The sequence below is a fragment of the Dipodomys merriami genome, unplaced genomic scaffold (genome assembly GCF_024711535.1).
Source record: "Dipodomys merriami isolate MVZ:Mamm:240054 unplaced genomic scaffold, mDipMer1.0.p SCAF_122, whole genome shotgun sequence".
NCBI classification, from domain to species: Eukaryota; Metazoa; Chordata; class Mammalia; order Rodentia; family Heteromyidae; genus Dipodomys; species Dipodomys merriami.
Window position 1 is genome coordinate 583094 of NW_027202516.1, and position 15969 is coordinate 599062.

A 15969-nucleotide genomic window follows, 5' to 3' on the forward strand; every position below is an offset into this window, starting at 1 on the left:
TGTAAACTGTTGAACAATTTAAGTATAATCCAATAATTCAAGTGTCATCAAGTATTAGGAATTTGGGGTGAGAGGAAGATCACTTTTTATAAGAATTAGTCCTGGTCTGTTTTATTGGGGGGAGGGAATGATGATTATTGTAGACTTTGTAGCATTTGAGTTAAGGGAAAGAAATGTTTTCCAAAACAATGAAAGAATGAGCATAATACATCTCCAGCATGTACAAACAATTTGAATATCATCTTGACACAGTATAAATGTTATTTACTTTTTACAGCCAAAATAATAAGATATGATCATTCAGAAGTCTGAAGTTTAAATGATACAATTTTTGTGACTTAGGAGAAATGAGATAAAAGGTAAAAATTTTCAGGGAAGTTATTCATTAAATGATTAGTACAGGTTACTGCAGAATCGGTAGAATAATTATGGCTCCCTTCATGGAGTCGATGGAAGGTCACAGCCCTTCCCAGGTTCATCATGAGGTCAGAAGCTGTAACAACTGTAATTAGCCCCCCCATGTGTGCAAGACATCATTAGTTGTGGAGAATTTCAAATGGATCAGAGCAGGTACTATACTGAGATTACTTGGGAGGCTGCCTCACTGAATGGCATTGGTGCCTTGTGGTATGAGGGGTTGATAAACATAGTTTTCTCTTGCTCTGTACCATTGCCCTTTGCTCCTGGGAGGGAAAAAGTAAAGAACTAGACTGACATGTTATTATGCAACCCTCAAATCACAAGACTGCTGCTATAGTTTCCAGGACAACTTGCTTATTTGACACTTTGGCTTAAGACAAGCTACATCCTGCAGTTCACACCTTTAATTGGACCAGGCAAATTCTGCTCATGTTCTCATATCCCATTTTTCATGTGCTCCTTGAGGACATTAACGTTTGCAGAGATCAAGCTTCTAAAAGCATGCAATTTCGAAGGATTTGGCCATTTCCCGGTGCCAAAATTTGAAACAAGAATCAATACCAAATCAAATCACAAGTGGAAAAAAAGTACCTTTATGTACTTAGATGCAAGATACTTTCATTGCAAATGAAAGTCAAAAGATCAGTTCTGTATCTTTGATTCTAACAGTAATTTAATTTTGAAATGAAATGTTCAGAATTCATAGTTTTTCAGAGCAAATATTGAACTGTAGGTGGGAGTAACAGAGAAAGCACAAAGCACTTGCCAGGGGGAACTCACACATCCTAGAAGGAGCACGTAGATCTCCCTCTGCACTATGACACACTTGTTGAAGAAGTTTCCTAAACTGAAGACTCGTTTTAATGTTTTTAGTTTACCCAGTGGGGGGGGGGAATATGACTTTTCAATTAGACTAATTTGAGGAGTGTTTTGTGCAGGTATTATTCTCAGTAGAAGAATACTATACCACTATAGCATTCAGTTCAGTCCCTTGGGTTTAGCATACCTCAGGCTTCTCCAATGCTCTATTTTAAAGCACTTAAGCTTGTTAGGAAACTCTTAAACTAAAGGCACATCTATTTCCTACAACTTCCATTTATATGCATTGCTCTCTAATCTGTCTTATACAGTTGCATACAAATAAATTGAACTTACTGTTTCTTCCACAAAGATACCACGCTCCATGGATGCTAGCACAGAGGTTGCTCACCCGGTGCTTTGCTGTGTGTGGTTTTATTTTAGTTCCCCTCTCCATCCCCTGTCTTAAAGGAGAGCACAGCGTGCTCTCTGACCCTATCCTCAGGCCCCTTACTCTTGGACAGCAATGTCACCTGCACCCACGCCTTGAGGTATCTGGGCACCCCTGGCCCTTTCTGGGGTACAGGAGAAGATCCTCTCTCACCCCCCAACCCAGTGGCTTCTTCTTCCTCACCCTCTGCTCCAGCAGAGAGCCACGTGGACCCTCCATCTCAAGGCGACCCAAGCCTCAGTTTAACCCAGCTGGGCCAGCTAGCCTCCAGCCACACCAGAAGTTCCGAGCCAATTAGTAGCTGTCATCGAATGATGACTTCTGTGACTTCTTGTCATATAGCCCCGTTGTACCAGCACCAAACTGATGGGAAGGCCAGTCTCACATAGACAGCTGTTGGTCCCGTGGCCAGGTGTCTACCGAACGTTGACCCCTGCGATCCGAGAGCTGACGCCTACAGAGACAGCACTGGTACACTGGGCTTCTTGCTCCAAAGCTTCCCCCCATCCCAACCGCATGGTTTCCGTAAGTGCTTGTGTGATATGATTGGGCTTTACTGAACTTGTTTTAAACTGAAAACCAGGTTCTTTCTGAATGAACTGCTGTTGACCAGTTGTAGCGCCATTCCCTGTCTGTACAATTGATTTTCACATACCTCCACACAGAAGTATACACCTATCGCACTGACAGTTTCCCTTCTTGTTTAGGGGTCTTTTGGCTGGTGTTACATTACATTGTTGAATACAAATAATAAAAGCTAGCATAATTCTTAAAACTAGTCATGCTTTCTAGCAATCTTGCATTTATTTTTCAAGTATCATTCAAGGAAATTTTTTGAAAAACTTTGTCAAGGACAAGGCTTAGTGTCAACCTTTAAATTGACATTGATTGCTAATTAAAATTCTGTGATAGGAGTCGTAAACATAGCTATGAATCTTTCTTGGCTGTCCTGCTAGACAGCTTCCAAATTATTCACATACAAATTGTGTGGTATTTTAGTCAACAAATGTTCACTGAATGTCAATGTTCTGGATCTGTGTCTGAATACAAAACAAAAACATGGTCTGTACTTAGTTATTCAGTTAGAGTGCCTTTGGGTTGTTTGTTTTATAAAGAAGTGTGATCCTGCACGAATGCATGAAAACCACTTTAGAGAAATGAGGAATGTCGGCACTCCGCTGTGGCCGGTAGAACCAGAGCCTGAAGCGGGGCCTGGGGTCCCCATTTTGGCGCAGCAATGTGTGATACTCAAACACGTCCAGGGGTTCACAGAGCCACGGCCCAGCTAGAGTGAGAGACAGGGACTTGGAGCAGACGAGTTGTTCTACATAAGCAAAACCCGGGGAAGGAGAGGGGCTAACACCTTGCCTGTGAGGCTGGGCAGGCCCTGTGTCAACGCTGGCAGCGTTCGGGGTCCTGTAAGATTCTTGCCTCCAATACAGAGATTAGCACTGCCAGCTGGGGGTATGGAAGGACTCACTCCACCAGCCATGGGACGTGAACCTTTGCTCTGAGTTCAGAATTACCCTCCCCAACCTGAGATCTAGAGAAAAGAGTGACTGGCAAACACAGCCCAGGTCAAAGCCTGCAGCCAGGCAGTGCAGCCAGGCTCTGCCTGGCCTCAATGTTGGCCTCTCAGCAGGCTTCGCTGTGCTTGTATTCATGGACTTCAAGTTTTATCTGGTTTCAGTCACAGAATTTCTAGGTGAATGTGGCCTCATTTCCTCACACACAGGCAAGTTGTATCAAAACAGAATCATTGTTATCAATGCACATATTCTTTTCCCAGACTCTTTTATATTTATTTAAATTTCCAGAGTCTGGAGTGTAAAAATAATGCTTAAGTAACAGATGGTTTTAGAACACTATGCAACACAGATAAGACTCCGTTCGTGATCTGAATAGGAAGATTGGAAACCATTATTAGCGCATACCCACAGTATAACTTGCATCACTGAATTCAGTCTCCAATTCTCCTACATTAAAATACTGAAATAATCAGAAATTATGCTGATTTTCACAGCATGGAAATCCCACTGCAACTCCTGAGTTATTACTTAACTATAGAAATCTGTGAACAAGGTTAAAATTGTACCCATTTCAAACTAGGGTTCAGTAGTTTCCAAAGTCAGCTAACAGTTCATTCGATCACATCATATGTCATTGAGTCTAATTAACCAGTCAGTGGAAAGTCTGATTTTTAGAAAATAATTGCTACATTCCAGTGGTAATTTCAGACCACGAAACAGAAGATTAATGTTTTTATTATAAAACTGCTCACCCTTCTTTTACATAATAAGGGTCAAAATTGGCAAAGATACAAGCTAAATTGAAAATAAATGACAAAAGAACACCTTCATAAAGGGAGTTTTTGAAGAAATAAGTGCACCGTGTTACATCCAGGAAACAAAGGCGTGCCTGCATACCACGCATAGCCCCCTTGGGCACCCTGGGAGCGCTTGTCCTAATCCTGCATCGGAGGTCTCATGTAGACCATCTTCCTTGATCCTCAGCCTGTGAGCAGTAAAACATGCTGCGTCCCTATGAATGAACAGCCCTTGCTTCATCCTGTGAACATTAATACCCTCAGCGGAAACTTTAGACAGGTACAGTTATTCAGTTACTCAGAATGTGTCAAGATGAGATCTTTCTCAGTTTTGCAACCCTTACAAATATGAAAGCAAAGAACCTTGTGCATATGCCTTCACTGATTGGAGAATCACCTAGTAATAGTTATTAAGTTACCTGATAGGAATCCTGGATATATCACAAATTATGTCCTTAACAGTTCAAGTAGATGAAATAATTACCTACATTAAGGATGAGGACACTGGAAGCTCAGGAGATTTAATGACTTGCCCAAAATAGCATGTTCATGAAAACAGAAAACAGTAGCTCTCAGTTTTAAGTTCAGAGATTCTTTGTTTCTGGGTTCTATATTCATGTTTTAAGAAATACTGATTTCTCAACAAGTAAATCAGAGAATGGAGAATTCACTATTCTCCGCTCTTGAGTCTGTGGACTTTTCTTCTGTTTCTGTGAATACCTCTGAATGCAAGATTTATATCTTTAGCTTTCTCAACCCAAACCACACAAAAATACCACTGCAAGGGTTCATTTTGTTATCTACCTGCCTACCTCTATTTCAATAAGTGTTCAGTATATTTAATTTGCCAGTGCACCTTGGAAAATGTAAATTTATGCTCTATTTATTCATGATCAGCATATATACCAGAATATAGTCTTGTAATAGAGACCACAGTGCTTTTTTTATACAACATGTTTGAATGTAATAAATAAATACGTACTGGGCTGGGAAGGTGGCTCAGTGGTAGAGCGCTTGCCTTGCATGCCTGAGGCCCTGGGTTCAATTCCTCAGCACCACATAAGCAAAAAGAAAAAAGCCAGAAGTGGAGCTGTGGCTCAAGTGGTAGAGCGCTAGCCTTGAGCTGAAGAGCTGAGGGACAGTGCCCAGGCTCAGAGTTCAGGCCCCACGACTGGACCCAAAAAATAAAATAAATAAATACATACTAAGGTTCTAAAATTCCAAAAATATTTTTAAAATGGTTTATGGAATCTGGAGAATTTCAAGATACTTTAGACATATAGAATCTAAAGCATTTTTTCTTGTTAGGTCTCTGAAAATTGTACTGTTTGAGCACAGAGCATGTACTGCTTGAACATCCACATACAGTGTTTCACTTAATATTTTTGAGCACACAAAATGATCAGATTTTCAGCTTTTGAACAAAGTGACCAAATTTTCAACTTTTGAACAGAAAATTTTAAGAGAATTTCATTTTTCAACATTTATCTTAATTATTTCTTGAGATGGTGTAAAATAAAAGTTCATACATATTATGTAAAGAGTCGACATGGTTTATTTCCATCCTAAGTTTTATTTGGTGACCGTATAAATTTAGTGACAGTGAATTCTCAGGAAAAAAGTTAGATATAAGTATGTAAACCCTTACTTCTGATATCCATAAGGATAACTTAGATGATTCAATTACCTTCTTGTCTGCAAAATAAAGGAAAGTTTCTACCTGGAAATCCTTATTCTGCTTGCTTGCAATTTCACACGTGAGCCCCAAGCAAGCAGCTATCTTTGCTCTGTTCATTTGTGCCCTAGCATGCAGACCGTGTAAAGCTCTGTTCATTTGTGCCCTAGCATGCAGACCGTGCAAAGCACATAATGTTTATTATTAGCTGGTTGAATCGTCATACTGTATTAGCATCAGTTAGTTGTGCACTTCCTGTATCATGTGCATTTGTGTTACACGCGCCCTGGTCAGAGTCACTCCTGCCTCCTCCCACACCCTTCTCTTCCAGATAAGTTCCTCCTCCTTTCTCTATGTTCATAGAGTATTGCAACTTCTTGCTCTCCTTCCCCAATGACTAAGGCTTTGCAGTCCCCTGAGAAGTACAAAAGAAAAAGCTCAAAATCTGTTGCCTCTGGCTCTGAACTCTCAGACTCCCTGGGACCGCTTGGCTGCTGGTCTTGGTCTCCAGCCTGTGCTCTGTTCAGGAGGTGGTAGCTTCTGTGTCAGTTGTGGCTAAGGCCAGCTTAATTCCCGTTTAAGATTCCCTCCCGTTTTATTATTTTCAGTTCCAAAAATGAGTCAGTGGAGAACGATACTTAATCAACGTGGTTTTGTCTTTTACTGAAGATATTATCAAGAGTACTATGTCTTTATCCTCAGACATTAGAGTTGGGGCCTTCAAAAAAAATCAGACTTAATTTATCAATTGCTTTCAACATCCACCAACTCTTCCAAACTGCTCTTTTTAATGTAATGATTAAGATTAGTCCAGAATTATTCTTTTATCTTTTGTTTGCCTTTTAATCTTGGCAAATCTGTAAAGAAATGCATTTAACAGTTCAAACTACAAGTTTTAAATGTGGCATTTGGTGATATGAAATAACTGTGACTTGTGTTCACAAGTAACATCTTAAAATGCAGATTTACTCACGTGTTCATGGACCAGAAAGGTTCGTGGATACAAAAGGACTATAACTGCAGAAGCACACGGGAGAGAGCAGTTACACCGCTGTTCCTTCGATAAGCGATACTTGTCCACTCAGTCAAACAGTATTGGTTGGATGTTGCCACATGTTCAGAACTGTGCCAGATACTGGTGGTGCAGCAGTGAAAAAGAGCCGAGTCTAAAATACCGTGAAATGAGTCAGCGGAGCACGTCTGCGACCTCAGCTGTGTGGGCGGAGAAGGCGGCCTGGACACACAGGTGCCCGTGACCCGTCTCCGCAGAACCAGGCACGGAGCCGTGCACTGCCGCGTGCTGGCCCGGGCGCGGGGCCCACATGCTGGCACGGGCGCGGGGCCCGCATGCTGGCACGGGCGCGGGGCCCACATGCTGGCATGAACGCGGGGCCCACATGCTGGCATGAACGCGGGGCCCACATGCTGGCATGAACGCGGGGCCCACATGCTGGCACGGGCGCGGGGCCCACATGCTGGCATGAACGCGGGGCCCACATGCTGGCACGGGCGCGGGGCCCACATGCTGGCACGGGCGCGCGGGGCCCACATGCTGGCACGGGCGCGGGGCCCACATGCTGGCACGGGCGCGGGGCCCACATGCTGGCACGGGCGCGCGGGGCCCACATGCTGGCACGGGCGCGCGGGGCCCGCATGCTGGCACGGGCGCGGGGCCCACATGCTGGCACGGGCGCGGGGCCCGCATGCTGGCACGGGCGCGGGGCCCGCATGCTGGCACGGGCGCGGGGCCCACATGCTGGCACGGGCGCGGGGCCCACATGCTGGCACGGGCGCGGGGCCCACATGCTGGGGCAGAAACCCCAGGCTCGACCTCGTTCTGGGGGCTGGCACACCTGGCACAGTGCCCGCCTAGCGAGAACAAGGCGCAAGCTCAAACCATAGCGCTGCCCCTTCTTTTGGGGTCCGGTTGTGGGGCCTGAACTCTGGGCCTGGGCGCTGTCCTTCAGCCCTTCTGCTCAAGGCTAGCTCTACCACTTGAGCCACAGCACCACTTCCGGCTTTTTTCTTTTTGCTTATGTGGTGCTGAGGAATCGAACCCAGGGCCTCAGGCATGCAAGGCAAGCGCTCTACCACTGAGCCACCTTCCCAGCCCCGTGCTGCCCCTTCTTAAATCCTTCATGGCTGCCACAAATCAAGCCAGCAGACAGCCATCCACAGAGCTGAGCGGAGGTTTGGGGGTCTGCCACGCCCCCCTCTTTCTGCAGATTGGTCTCTCACCGCCCCCACCGCCATGTCTGACCCCTCCCCGGGAGCAGCCCCTGCACCTGCACCCTGTGAGTAAGCCCCTCTGTTCCTTCTTTGCTGGAATTCCTCTGTACTTGTAGGATTCCAGCACTTGATGAGTAAAACATGAATAAATAACGCGTTGCCCTGTTTGCTTTCCTGCTGGACAGTTATTCAATGCGGCCTATTTAGTTTATTTCTTCTTTAATATTTCTCATTGTAGAAGATGGTCCCTTTGTAGCCACTAAGTTTTTGTTTTTTCTCTTGTTGTTGCTTTGGTATAGTGGTCATCACACCATTATGCTATGTACCCTGGAACAGTAAAAATGAGAGCATGTATTGAGAAATAAAGGGCTTCAGAGGTGCTTGGTGGGTTCTGAGTACAGGACTCAGATGATTTAACTCACATCTACAAAATGGGCTCTGACAACCACAGGGTAAGATACCGGTAGAAGGACACTACAGCCATGTACGTGAGAATGGTGATCGCTTTAGCTGTAGTTGTAGCAGCAGAAATGTTCAGACATGCTCAGATTGTGAATGTATTTTCCAAGTAGAAAGGGGAAAAAATCTGTTAGAACTGAACATTAAGTGTGAGAGAAAGGAGGTCTGTGGTTTGGGCATGAGTTTCTCCCACTGATAAAGAGGAGAAGATAACAGAAGGAGAAGGGCTGGCGGGGGCGGGGGGGGGGGAGGGTTTTTATTTGTGTTTGGATATGTTTAGTTTGGTATCCAAATGGAAACGTAACAAGACCAGGAAGGTGCCTAGGGCAGACATATAATCCAGAAGTCATCAGAGTGGGAAAGAGCACAAAGCATAGGATGAGATGAATTGCATCCGGGGATGAATGGTAAAGGGAGATGTCTGCCACCCAGACCGGGTGCTCTCCGGGAAGTGCTGGGAGGTGGGAAGACACACTGCGGTGCCCCAGAGACCCCTGCGCTCGCTGGCAAGCAAGGGAGGGGCTTGCGGAATGAGGGGTTGCCTGCGGTGTGAGGCCCAGCTCTCTCTGCAGCCTCTGTGGTGCATGGCCCTCCTCAGGAGAAGGGAGGGGCACCCTGCCCGAGAAATGCTCTTTAAATTCATGCAGAGCAAACAGTGGTGGTAGGTGAGGGAGGGCTTTGTTAGGCCAGAGGTCAATGTTGGTACCAATAGCAATGGGCCTTCCAGAGGGGAGCTGTCAAAGAAACTAGGACAGAGGAAGGGTTACGAAAGGGAGGGCAGATCCTTGTCAGTACTTACTGAATTGTGGAAGTATTGGTAAACACCTAGTAGAGATAGATGTTACACCTTGTGAGCACACAGACATGCTGGGAAGGTGCTCCAGTGTTTTTGTTTGTTTTGTTTTGTTTATTTTGTTTTTGTCAGTCGTGGGGCCTGAACTCTGGGCCTGGGCGCTGTCCCTCAGCTCTTCAGCTCAAGGCCAGTGCTCTACCACATGAGCCACAGCGCCACTTCCGGCTTTTTTCTTTTTGCTTATGTGGTGCTGAGGAATCGAACCCAGGGCCTCAGGCATGCAAGGCAATCACTCTACCACTGAGCCACCTTCCCAGCCCTCCAGTGTTTCTTTTACTTCTTTTTTGGTGCTAAGGTTGAACTCAAGCCTCAGGCTGGCTAAGCATTGCACCATCGCTTGAGCAGCACTGGTTATGTTTGTGATAGAGTCGCAGTTAATGCCCAAGCCACCTGGGCCGCCACCCTGCTTGTACTGAGGTAACACAGAAAGTTTCATGCTGCTCTTGCCAGTAGCCTGCACTTTGATCATTGAGTGTTTCTTCAGGGTTGCATCTTGCAGCTGGAGGCTCCTGGGGTATTCCTCAGCACACAGTTTGTCGTCAGATTCTCTGTGCTGTTTCAGCGACACTGACTGCTGTCTAATCTGTTGCAGCGTGGCTGAGTACTATGACTATGGTCACGGGGTGCGTGAGGACGTCTACGACAGCTATGGTAAGACCTCTTCTTTACCGCACCGTGAGATCAGCCCGGCGATCACTTCTGGCTCTCTCCTCCCCGTGTTCACAGAAGTCCAGGCAATTCCAGGGTGAGGTTTGACTTTCAGAGTCAGTGCCAGAAAATTGGGCAGATCAATTTTGATCCAAACTTCAAAAGCAGTTAGTCGCAATCACAGATCCCCTCTGTGGCCACACCAGGCAGTGGACGGCGCCCGGTGTCTCTGTGCCGTGTATGACGCAGCGGGCCGCCCTTGGCTCCGTCCCCACTGTCACAGACGCCATCAGAGTAATGCACATGTAAAATCTTTAGACTTATAGGGGAAGAAACTGTTATTCTAAAACAACTTTCTAATTATTTCTAATTATTTCTAATTATTTTCCCAGTGTGCATAGTTCTTACAAGTACCAAATAATACTTGGCTTGTAAAAATTAATAGTCAATAAGCACACTCTTCAATAGATTTTAAAAACTTCCTTAATTAAAATACCACTTAAAATGAATCATAATTTTATTCAGCAACGATTTGTTGAGCGTTTATGACATATATTATAGTACATCATTTAGTGTCTGTATAATACGGTACTATCAGTAGCATCAACAGTATCTGCTTCTTCAGAATGTGTGCAGTGTTAACTGTCTACCACCTCAGAAGGTGATGCTTGTTAAACGTTTACAGTTTGGAGGTTTTTGTCAAAATTATGCAAAGCCCTCGCTGTTGCTCTTCCCAGGAAACAGTGACAGTGTCGGTTGCCAGTGTGTTTGGGGCTCCACATAGTGAAGGGGTTGCTGTGTTGGGACGAAGAAAGGAAGGTGCAGTGGAGGGGGGGAGGAGAGCACCCTCCCCTCCCCATCACCAGAGCCCTAAGCCGAGGCGCGTGCGGAGGAGAAGAACAAACCACCAGTAATGCCGGTCAGAGCTGGTGACCACTCATGCTCTCATTCATTTCTTTATGATACATCAGGCACAGAGCCTTTTCCGTGTAGAAGGACAGCTATTTTTATCTTGTTGTCTGAGGCTGAGATCTGATCACGTGGACCACGTAAGGAACACCTGCTGAGCCTGAGCTCAGAGATGCCTAGGAGGACTGGGGCTACACAGACAGACGTCCTTGTCATGAGTCAGGCCATGGGAGTGTGGGTCTAGTATGTGCAGGACCCGAAGCTTGTTCTCCAGCACCAGAAAAGATATAGCAAGCCTTAAGTCTATCTGCTTAATCTAATCCTCATTACAGTCCTGTGGGGTAGGTACACAAATTATCTTCCACAGTTTATAGATGAGGAACTGAGTGCTCCACACCTCACAGAGCTTACCTCCCAGTGAGAAAATACATTATTATTTACAAATCACTTGTTCAGAATGCAATTTTGAGAGTCCAACTGGAATGATTTCCCTCCGTACATGCACTGAACTCAGTGGTGAGGCTGGTATCTGGTCGGTAATTTGCTATAAGAGATGAAACTTCTATTTCTCAATTATTTACATTTTAAAAGATTAATACTATGTGAGGTGATGGGGAAAGTCTATACACGAAGGACTGATTCTGGAGTCTTCTAACACAGAGGCAGTGGCCGGAGAGTGGAGTTGGTTTATGTGATCCCCTAGCCCTCACAGAATTCCTTCCTTGTGTCAGGTTCTGCTGACTCTCAATGTATAGAGAGAAACCATTCCTTTTGATTTAGAAGTCACAGCTTTCCATACACAAGATTTTGCATTGGGTCAAATTACATTTTGCCAACAAGCAATGTCCTGCGCACGGAAAGCAGTCAATAAATCCTCTGCAATAACCTAATGAGGAAATGACTGGCAAAGTAAGGAAGATAGTACTTTTAGGCAGCAATTTTCAGCTTATCACTTTTACCTCTTTAGAATTGCATCTCATCTCATAGTCTTGAAAGATTAGACACACGCAGACACATATATTTGCAGATATATGTGTATATGTGTGTAAAAAGAAACAAGGGAGATTGTTTGGCATCATGACTTTGATTTAGCCTGTAAAGTCGGCTGCCGCTCTTTAAACACTGTCGAGCATACCTAAGTTTATGTGCAAGCATACGCCTCACGTTAAAGGCATTCCTTTTTGTTTCACACTGTTGATGTGTTAACGCTTTCTACATTCTGATCCCAAGGTACTTCTCGATGTCACATGACAAGAGCTGTTTTTCAGGACGGGACTTAATGGCTGTCCTGGTTGGGGTTGGGGTAGATGTTCTATGGTGGGAACCAAGAGAATGTGAGAGAGATGCTGTGAGCAGTTTCAGCACACGTTGAGGTGGAGAAGCACGGACAAGTGGAGTCCAGGGCAGAGTCCAGGACGGAAGCTCCCCACAGGCAGGGTGCTGGATGGCCCCCAGACCCCTGCCTCTTCCCAGAACCTCCTGGGCTTGAGGCCACCGCAGAAGGGACCACAGTTCTGAGAGGCGTGACTGTGCTGGCCTCATCCCAAGTATTTAGAAATCGAAGCATAGCTCTGATTAACCCCAAGAGAGACTCCAGAAGTTACATTTATACGTTTTCCGATCATAGAATATAAAAGATAAAGTTACTATACCTTGAGAAAGTGTAGAGCTAAATATGTATTTCAGCTGTGATACGGCACTAACCATTCATAGCTCATTAGAAAGGGTTTTCTCTGAATTGCACAGCATGAGGAAAAGTACTTGCATGGCATTTCTATTCTGAGAATTTTTTTTTATTCTTATTGTGAAAATACTGTACAGAGGGGTAATAATTACATGGGCAAGATAATGAGTACATTTCGTATCAAGCATTGTTGCCTCCTCCTTTGTTCCCCCTTCCCATCCCATCCTCCCCCCGCCCCCCTGAGAATTTTAATATATATGATGTACAAGAATTAGTAAGAGCTCAAATGGTGCTATGGCTCAAGTGGTAGAGCACCAGCCTTGAGCTGGAGAGCTGAGGGACAGTGCTCAGGCCCAGAGTTCAAGCCCCATGACCAACAAAAAATAATTTTTTTTTTTAAAAAAAAGAGTAAGAGCTCAGCGTCACCCTCGTGCAGACCAAGCACGTTAGTCCACATCACGGCTGTCGCATTTTGGCATTAGATATTGTGTGATGTGAGGCTTAGGCAGCAGGTGATCCGTGACTTGTTCTATGACATCAAAGTAGGGATAATGAGATGCAAACACACAGAGCAGTGATTCGAGGACTCTGCCAATCGAGTGCAGATTCATGTTTTCATGAATTTTAGATGCTCTCCATACTGAGCAGACATGGAATTCCAATAGGATGGAGTTGTAGTCACAAAGGGAATAGTTCCAACCCTCAGTTCCTGGCTACCTCCTGACTTTCTCAGATGTGTGAACAGACTCGTCCTGCGTGCTTTCCCCTGCTCAGGTTGTAGAAAGAAATGTAGGCATTAGAAAAGAAGAAGCAGCATTCTCCAGAAAGAACACAGTGCCATGCATTCAGACGAGTCACAGACAGTTTAAAACCGACCAGCATTTAGTTCTATCAAGAATAAAAATCCAGGTCTGCAGTCTGGCACATTGCTTGGACTGTTAGTGTAGCACGTTGTAATTCTGAAGCGTACACATGTGTATAATGACCAAGTCAGGCTGACGAATGTGTGTGTTGCATCACGTGTTTGTAAAACTCACTTCGTTCGCAGTTTCTTGTTTGAGACCCCAGGCCTGTCTCAGACCCCCCCACCCCCGCCTCAGCCGGGGCAGGGTCTGGGGTCACCGCCGTGGGGGTCATCGCACACTGCGTTCCAGCACCAGGCTGACGCCGTATCTGTCTCTTTTAGGCCCGTATTTTATTCTAGAAATAGTCAGTATGCTGACTTCAAGGAAATCACATATACTTTTAGGCATCTTTACAATTAAATGATTTAAGATCGCTGCACGCAATTTAATCTTAAATATTAAACAATGCAACTATTATAATGTAATATATTTGGTATGTAAAATATTGATTTCTATTAAATAGGTATAGTATCAAGCAAGATAGTATCAAATAGACTTTATTAAGTTATATGTAATATTACATTTATGATCATAAATTTGTTTTCTTTAATAGTAAAATATATTTCTTTAATGATACATGAATATTGATGAAAACTTCCTTATACAAAACAGCTTATTATACATGTTGTTTTGCCTTTTTGTAATTGTAAAGACAATGTACAGAGGAGTTACAGTTTTCTTTTTGAACACCTCTATAATTTCTTTTTTATACCTCTATAAATGAATTTTTATAAAAATAAACTTTATAAAATGTATTTAAACTAATTTATTTAACTGAAGTTTCAAAGCTAAACTTTTTTAAATAATTAAATAGATCTAGGCACCAGTTGCTTACACTGTGATCCTAACTACTTGGAACTGAGATCTGAGGCTCACTGTCCAAAGCCAATCCAAGCAAGAAAGTCTGGAAGATTCTTATCTCCAGTTAAGCTCCAAAATGCCAGAAGTGGAGCTGTGATTCAAGTGATAGAGCACCAGTGCACAGGCCCTGAGTTCAAGCCCCAGCACACTGCCACCAAATCAATCAATAAATAAAATTCTATTAAATAGAGCTATTAAAATTTATTATTTTGAAAACTGGCTTTGTAAAACAGAATTTATGAATGAATTTTTAAGTTTTTATAGGAATTTCAAATCAGCTTCTACATTTAAAAAAATTTGCTGATTAGTTACCAAAATTATTTTGGTAAATTGAATAACATATAATAGGATACATTCTAGATACAGAGCATATATTATTAGCTAAACAATGCTGGACACAAGAAATACCCTGCATTATTCTCTCTGAGACTGACAGCCAAAAATGGACGGAAGCATTATCATCTCCTCAGACTAAGGAGTTGTGTGCAAGAATATACTTAATCTAGGCACTGAAGAGCTATTTAGACATACATTCTCCAGCGGAATTTTGGGTGGCATCTGGGTAGAGGCAGGGTGGCACTGGCATACACTCTTGAAAGGAATGAAAGCAGAAAGAATTCTTGCCGTGCATCTATCCCAGGACATTTGAGTGCAGAACAGGACCACAGTCACTTGTGTTGAGGAACTAGCTTGATTATTATCCCAGTGTGAATGGCGAGAGGCCCCGCACCGATGACTCTTTGAAAGCAGCACAGGTATCCAGAGCCAGCAGCAGCCTCTCCAGCCGGGTGACTCAGGACTGAGACTTCCTTTTTAATGGCAAATAGGAATATGCCTTAAGAAAGCTGGCTTTACACTGGGAGATTAGTTGTCTAATATTCTAAGAATGTATCGATTAAGAAACCATTTATGCAAACAACTTGTTTTATCATCTATTAATTTCAAAGTTCTTTTATGATAGGCTACTGAGAAATATATAATTTTGAGTTATTTAATTCTAATGTGTATTTTTAAACTTAATTTTAATTGAAACTTACAAACCTAGTGAAGTTGTGATTTCAACATCTTTTTACAATTAGTTTAAAAGGCAGCTAATTTTCTCTCCATTATGACAGAGGTTGCAATTAGATGGTCATCTAACCCAATTAGTCCTGATAACGGAACCCTGTCCTGCACGCAGCAGCTGCTCACTGCAACGCACCTCGACTCTCCGCAGCTGTACGTCTCCACAGTCGGCTGCCAGAGTGGTCAGTGTTGTGCTCATCGCTTAGCATTTCCCAAAACTGAGGTGGACATAGAAGTGTATTATGGCCTACATTGTTAACTGTCCACACAGTGGATTGTAAAGTAACTATAAGAAACCCATGTCCCGTTGACACAAGTAGTTTTGTAAAAAAAATAGATTTTCTAAATAAAAAAAAAAAAGCACAAAAAAGCCTGTCTTGTTGCAAGATACCATCGAAAATAGCAATTCCTCATTAGTTCACTTCGTGGATGGCTAGTTTTAGGTGAGTTTCATTTGAATTGTGCACTCCTAAATTCAGTAGTTTGGGGCAAAACTGGAAAGTGCTTCTTCATACTTTAGAGATTGTTAACCTAAGTTACCCTGTAAACTTTGAAAAGACACAAATAACTAATTTCACCCTCTGTCTGTGTGTCAAAGTCTTTGGAGTAAAGAACCAGCTGGCTATTGGGGTTCAGCATTAAGTTCTGGACGCCACTGCGGTGACCACAAGTAGGTTTCTAGACGC

The 15969-nt window shown here is 43.7% G+C and overlaps 1 protein-coding gene across 5 annotated transcripts in view; it reads left to right on the forward strand.

Annotated features, from left to right (window-relative positions):
* Khdrbs2 (KH RNA binding domain containing, signal transduction associated 2) overlaps window positions 1-15969 on the forward strand; it is a 309495-nt gene that overhangs the window by 222713 nt on the left and 70813 nt on the right. For all 5 annotated transcript variants that reach the window (XR_011370892.1, XR_011370891.1, XR_011370893.1 and 2 more), the window contains one exon: window positions 9804-9862. Coding sequence is in view for 2 of the 5 variants with exons in the window: in XM_070017225.1 (XP_069873326.1) it covers window positions 9804-9862 (59 nt within the window). In the remaining 3 variants the exon portion in view is untranslated. The remainder of the gene's footprint in view (window positions 1-9803; window positions 9863-15969) is intronic.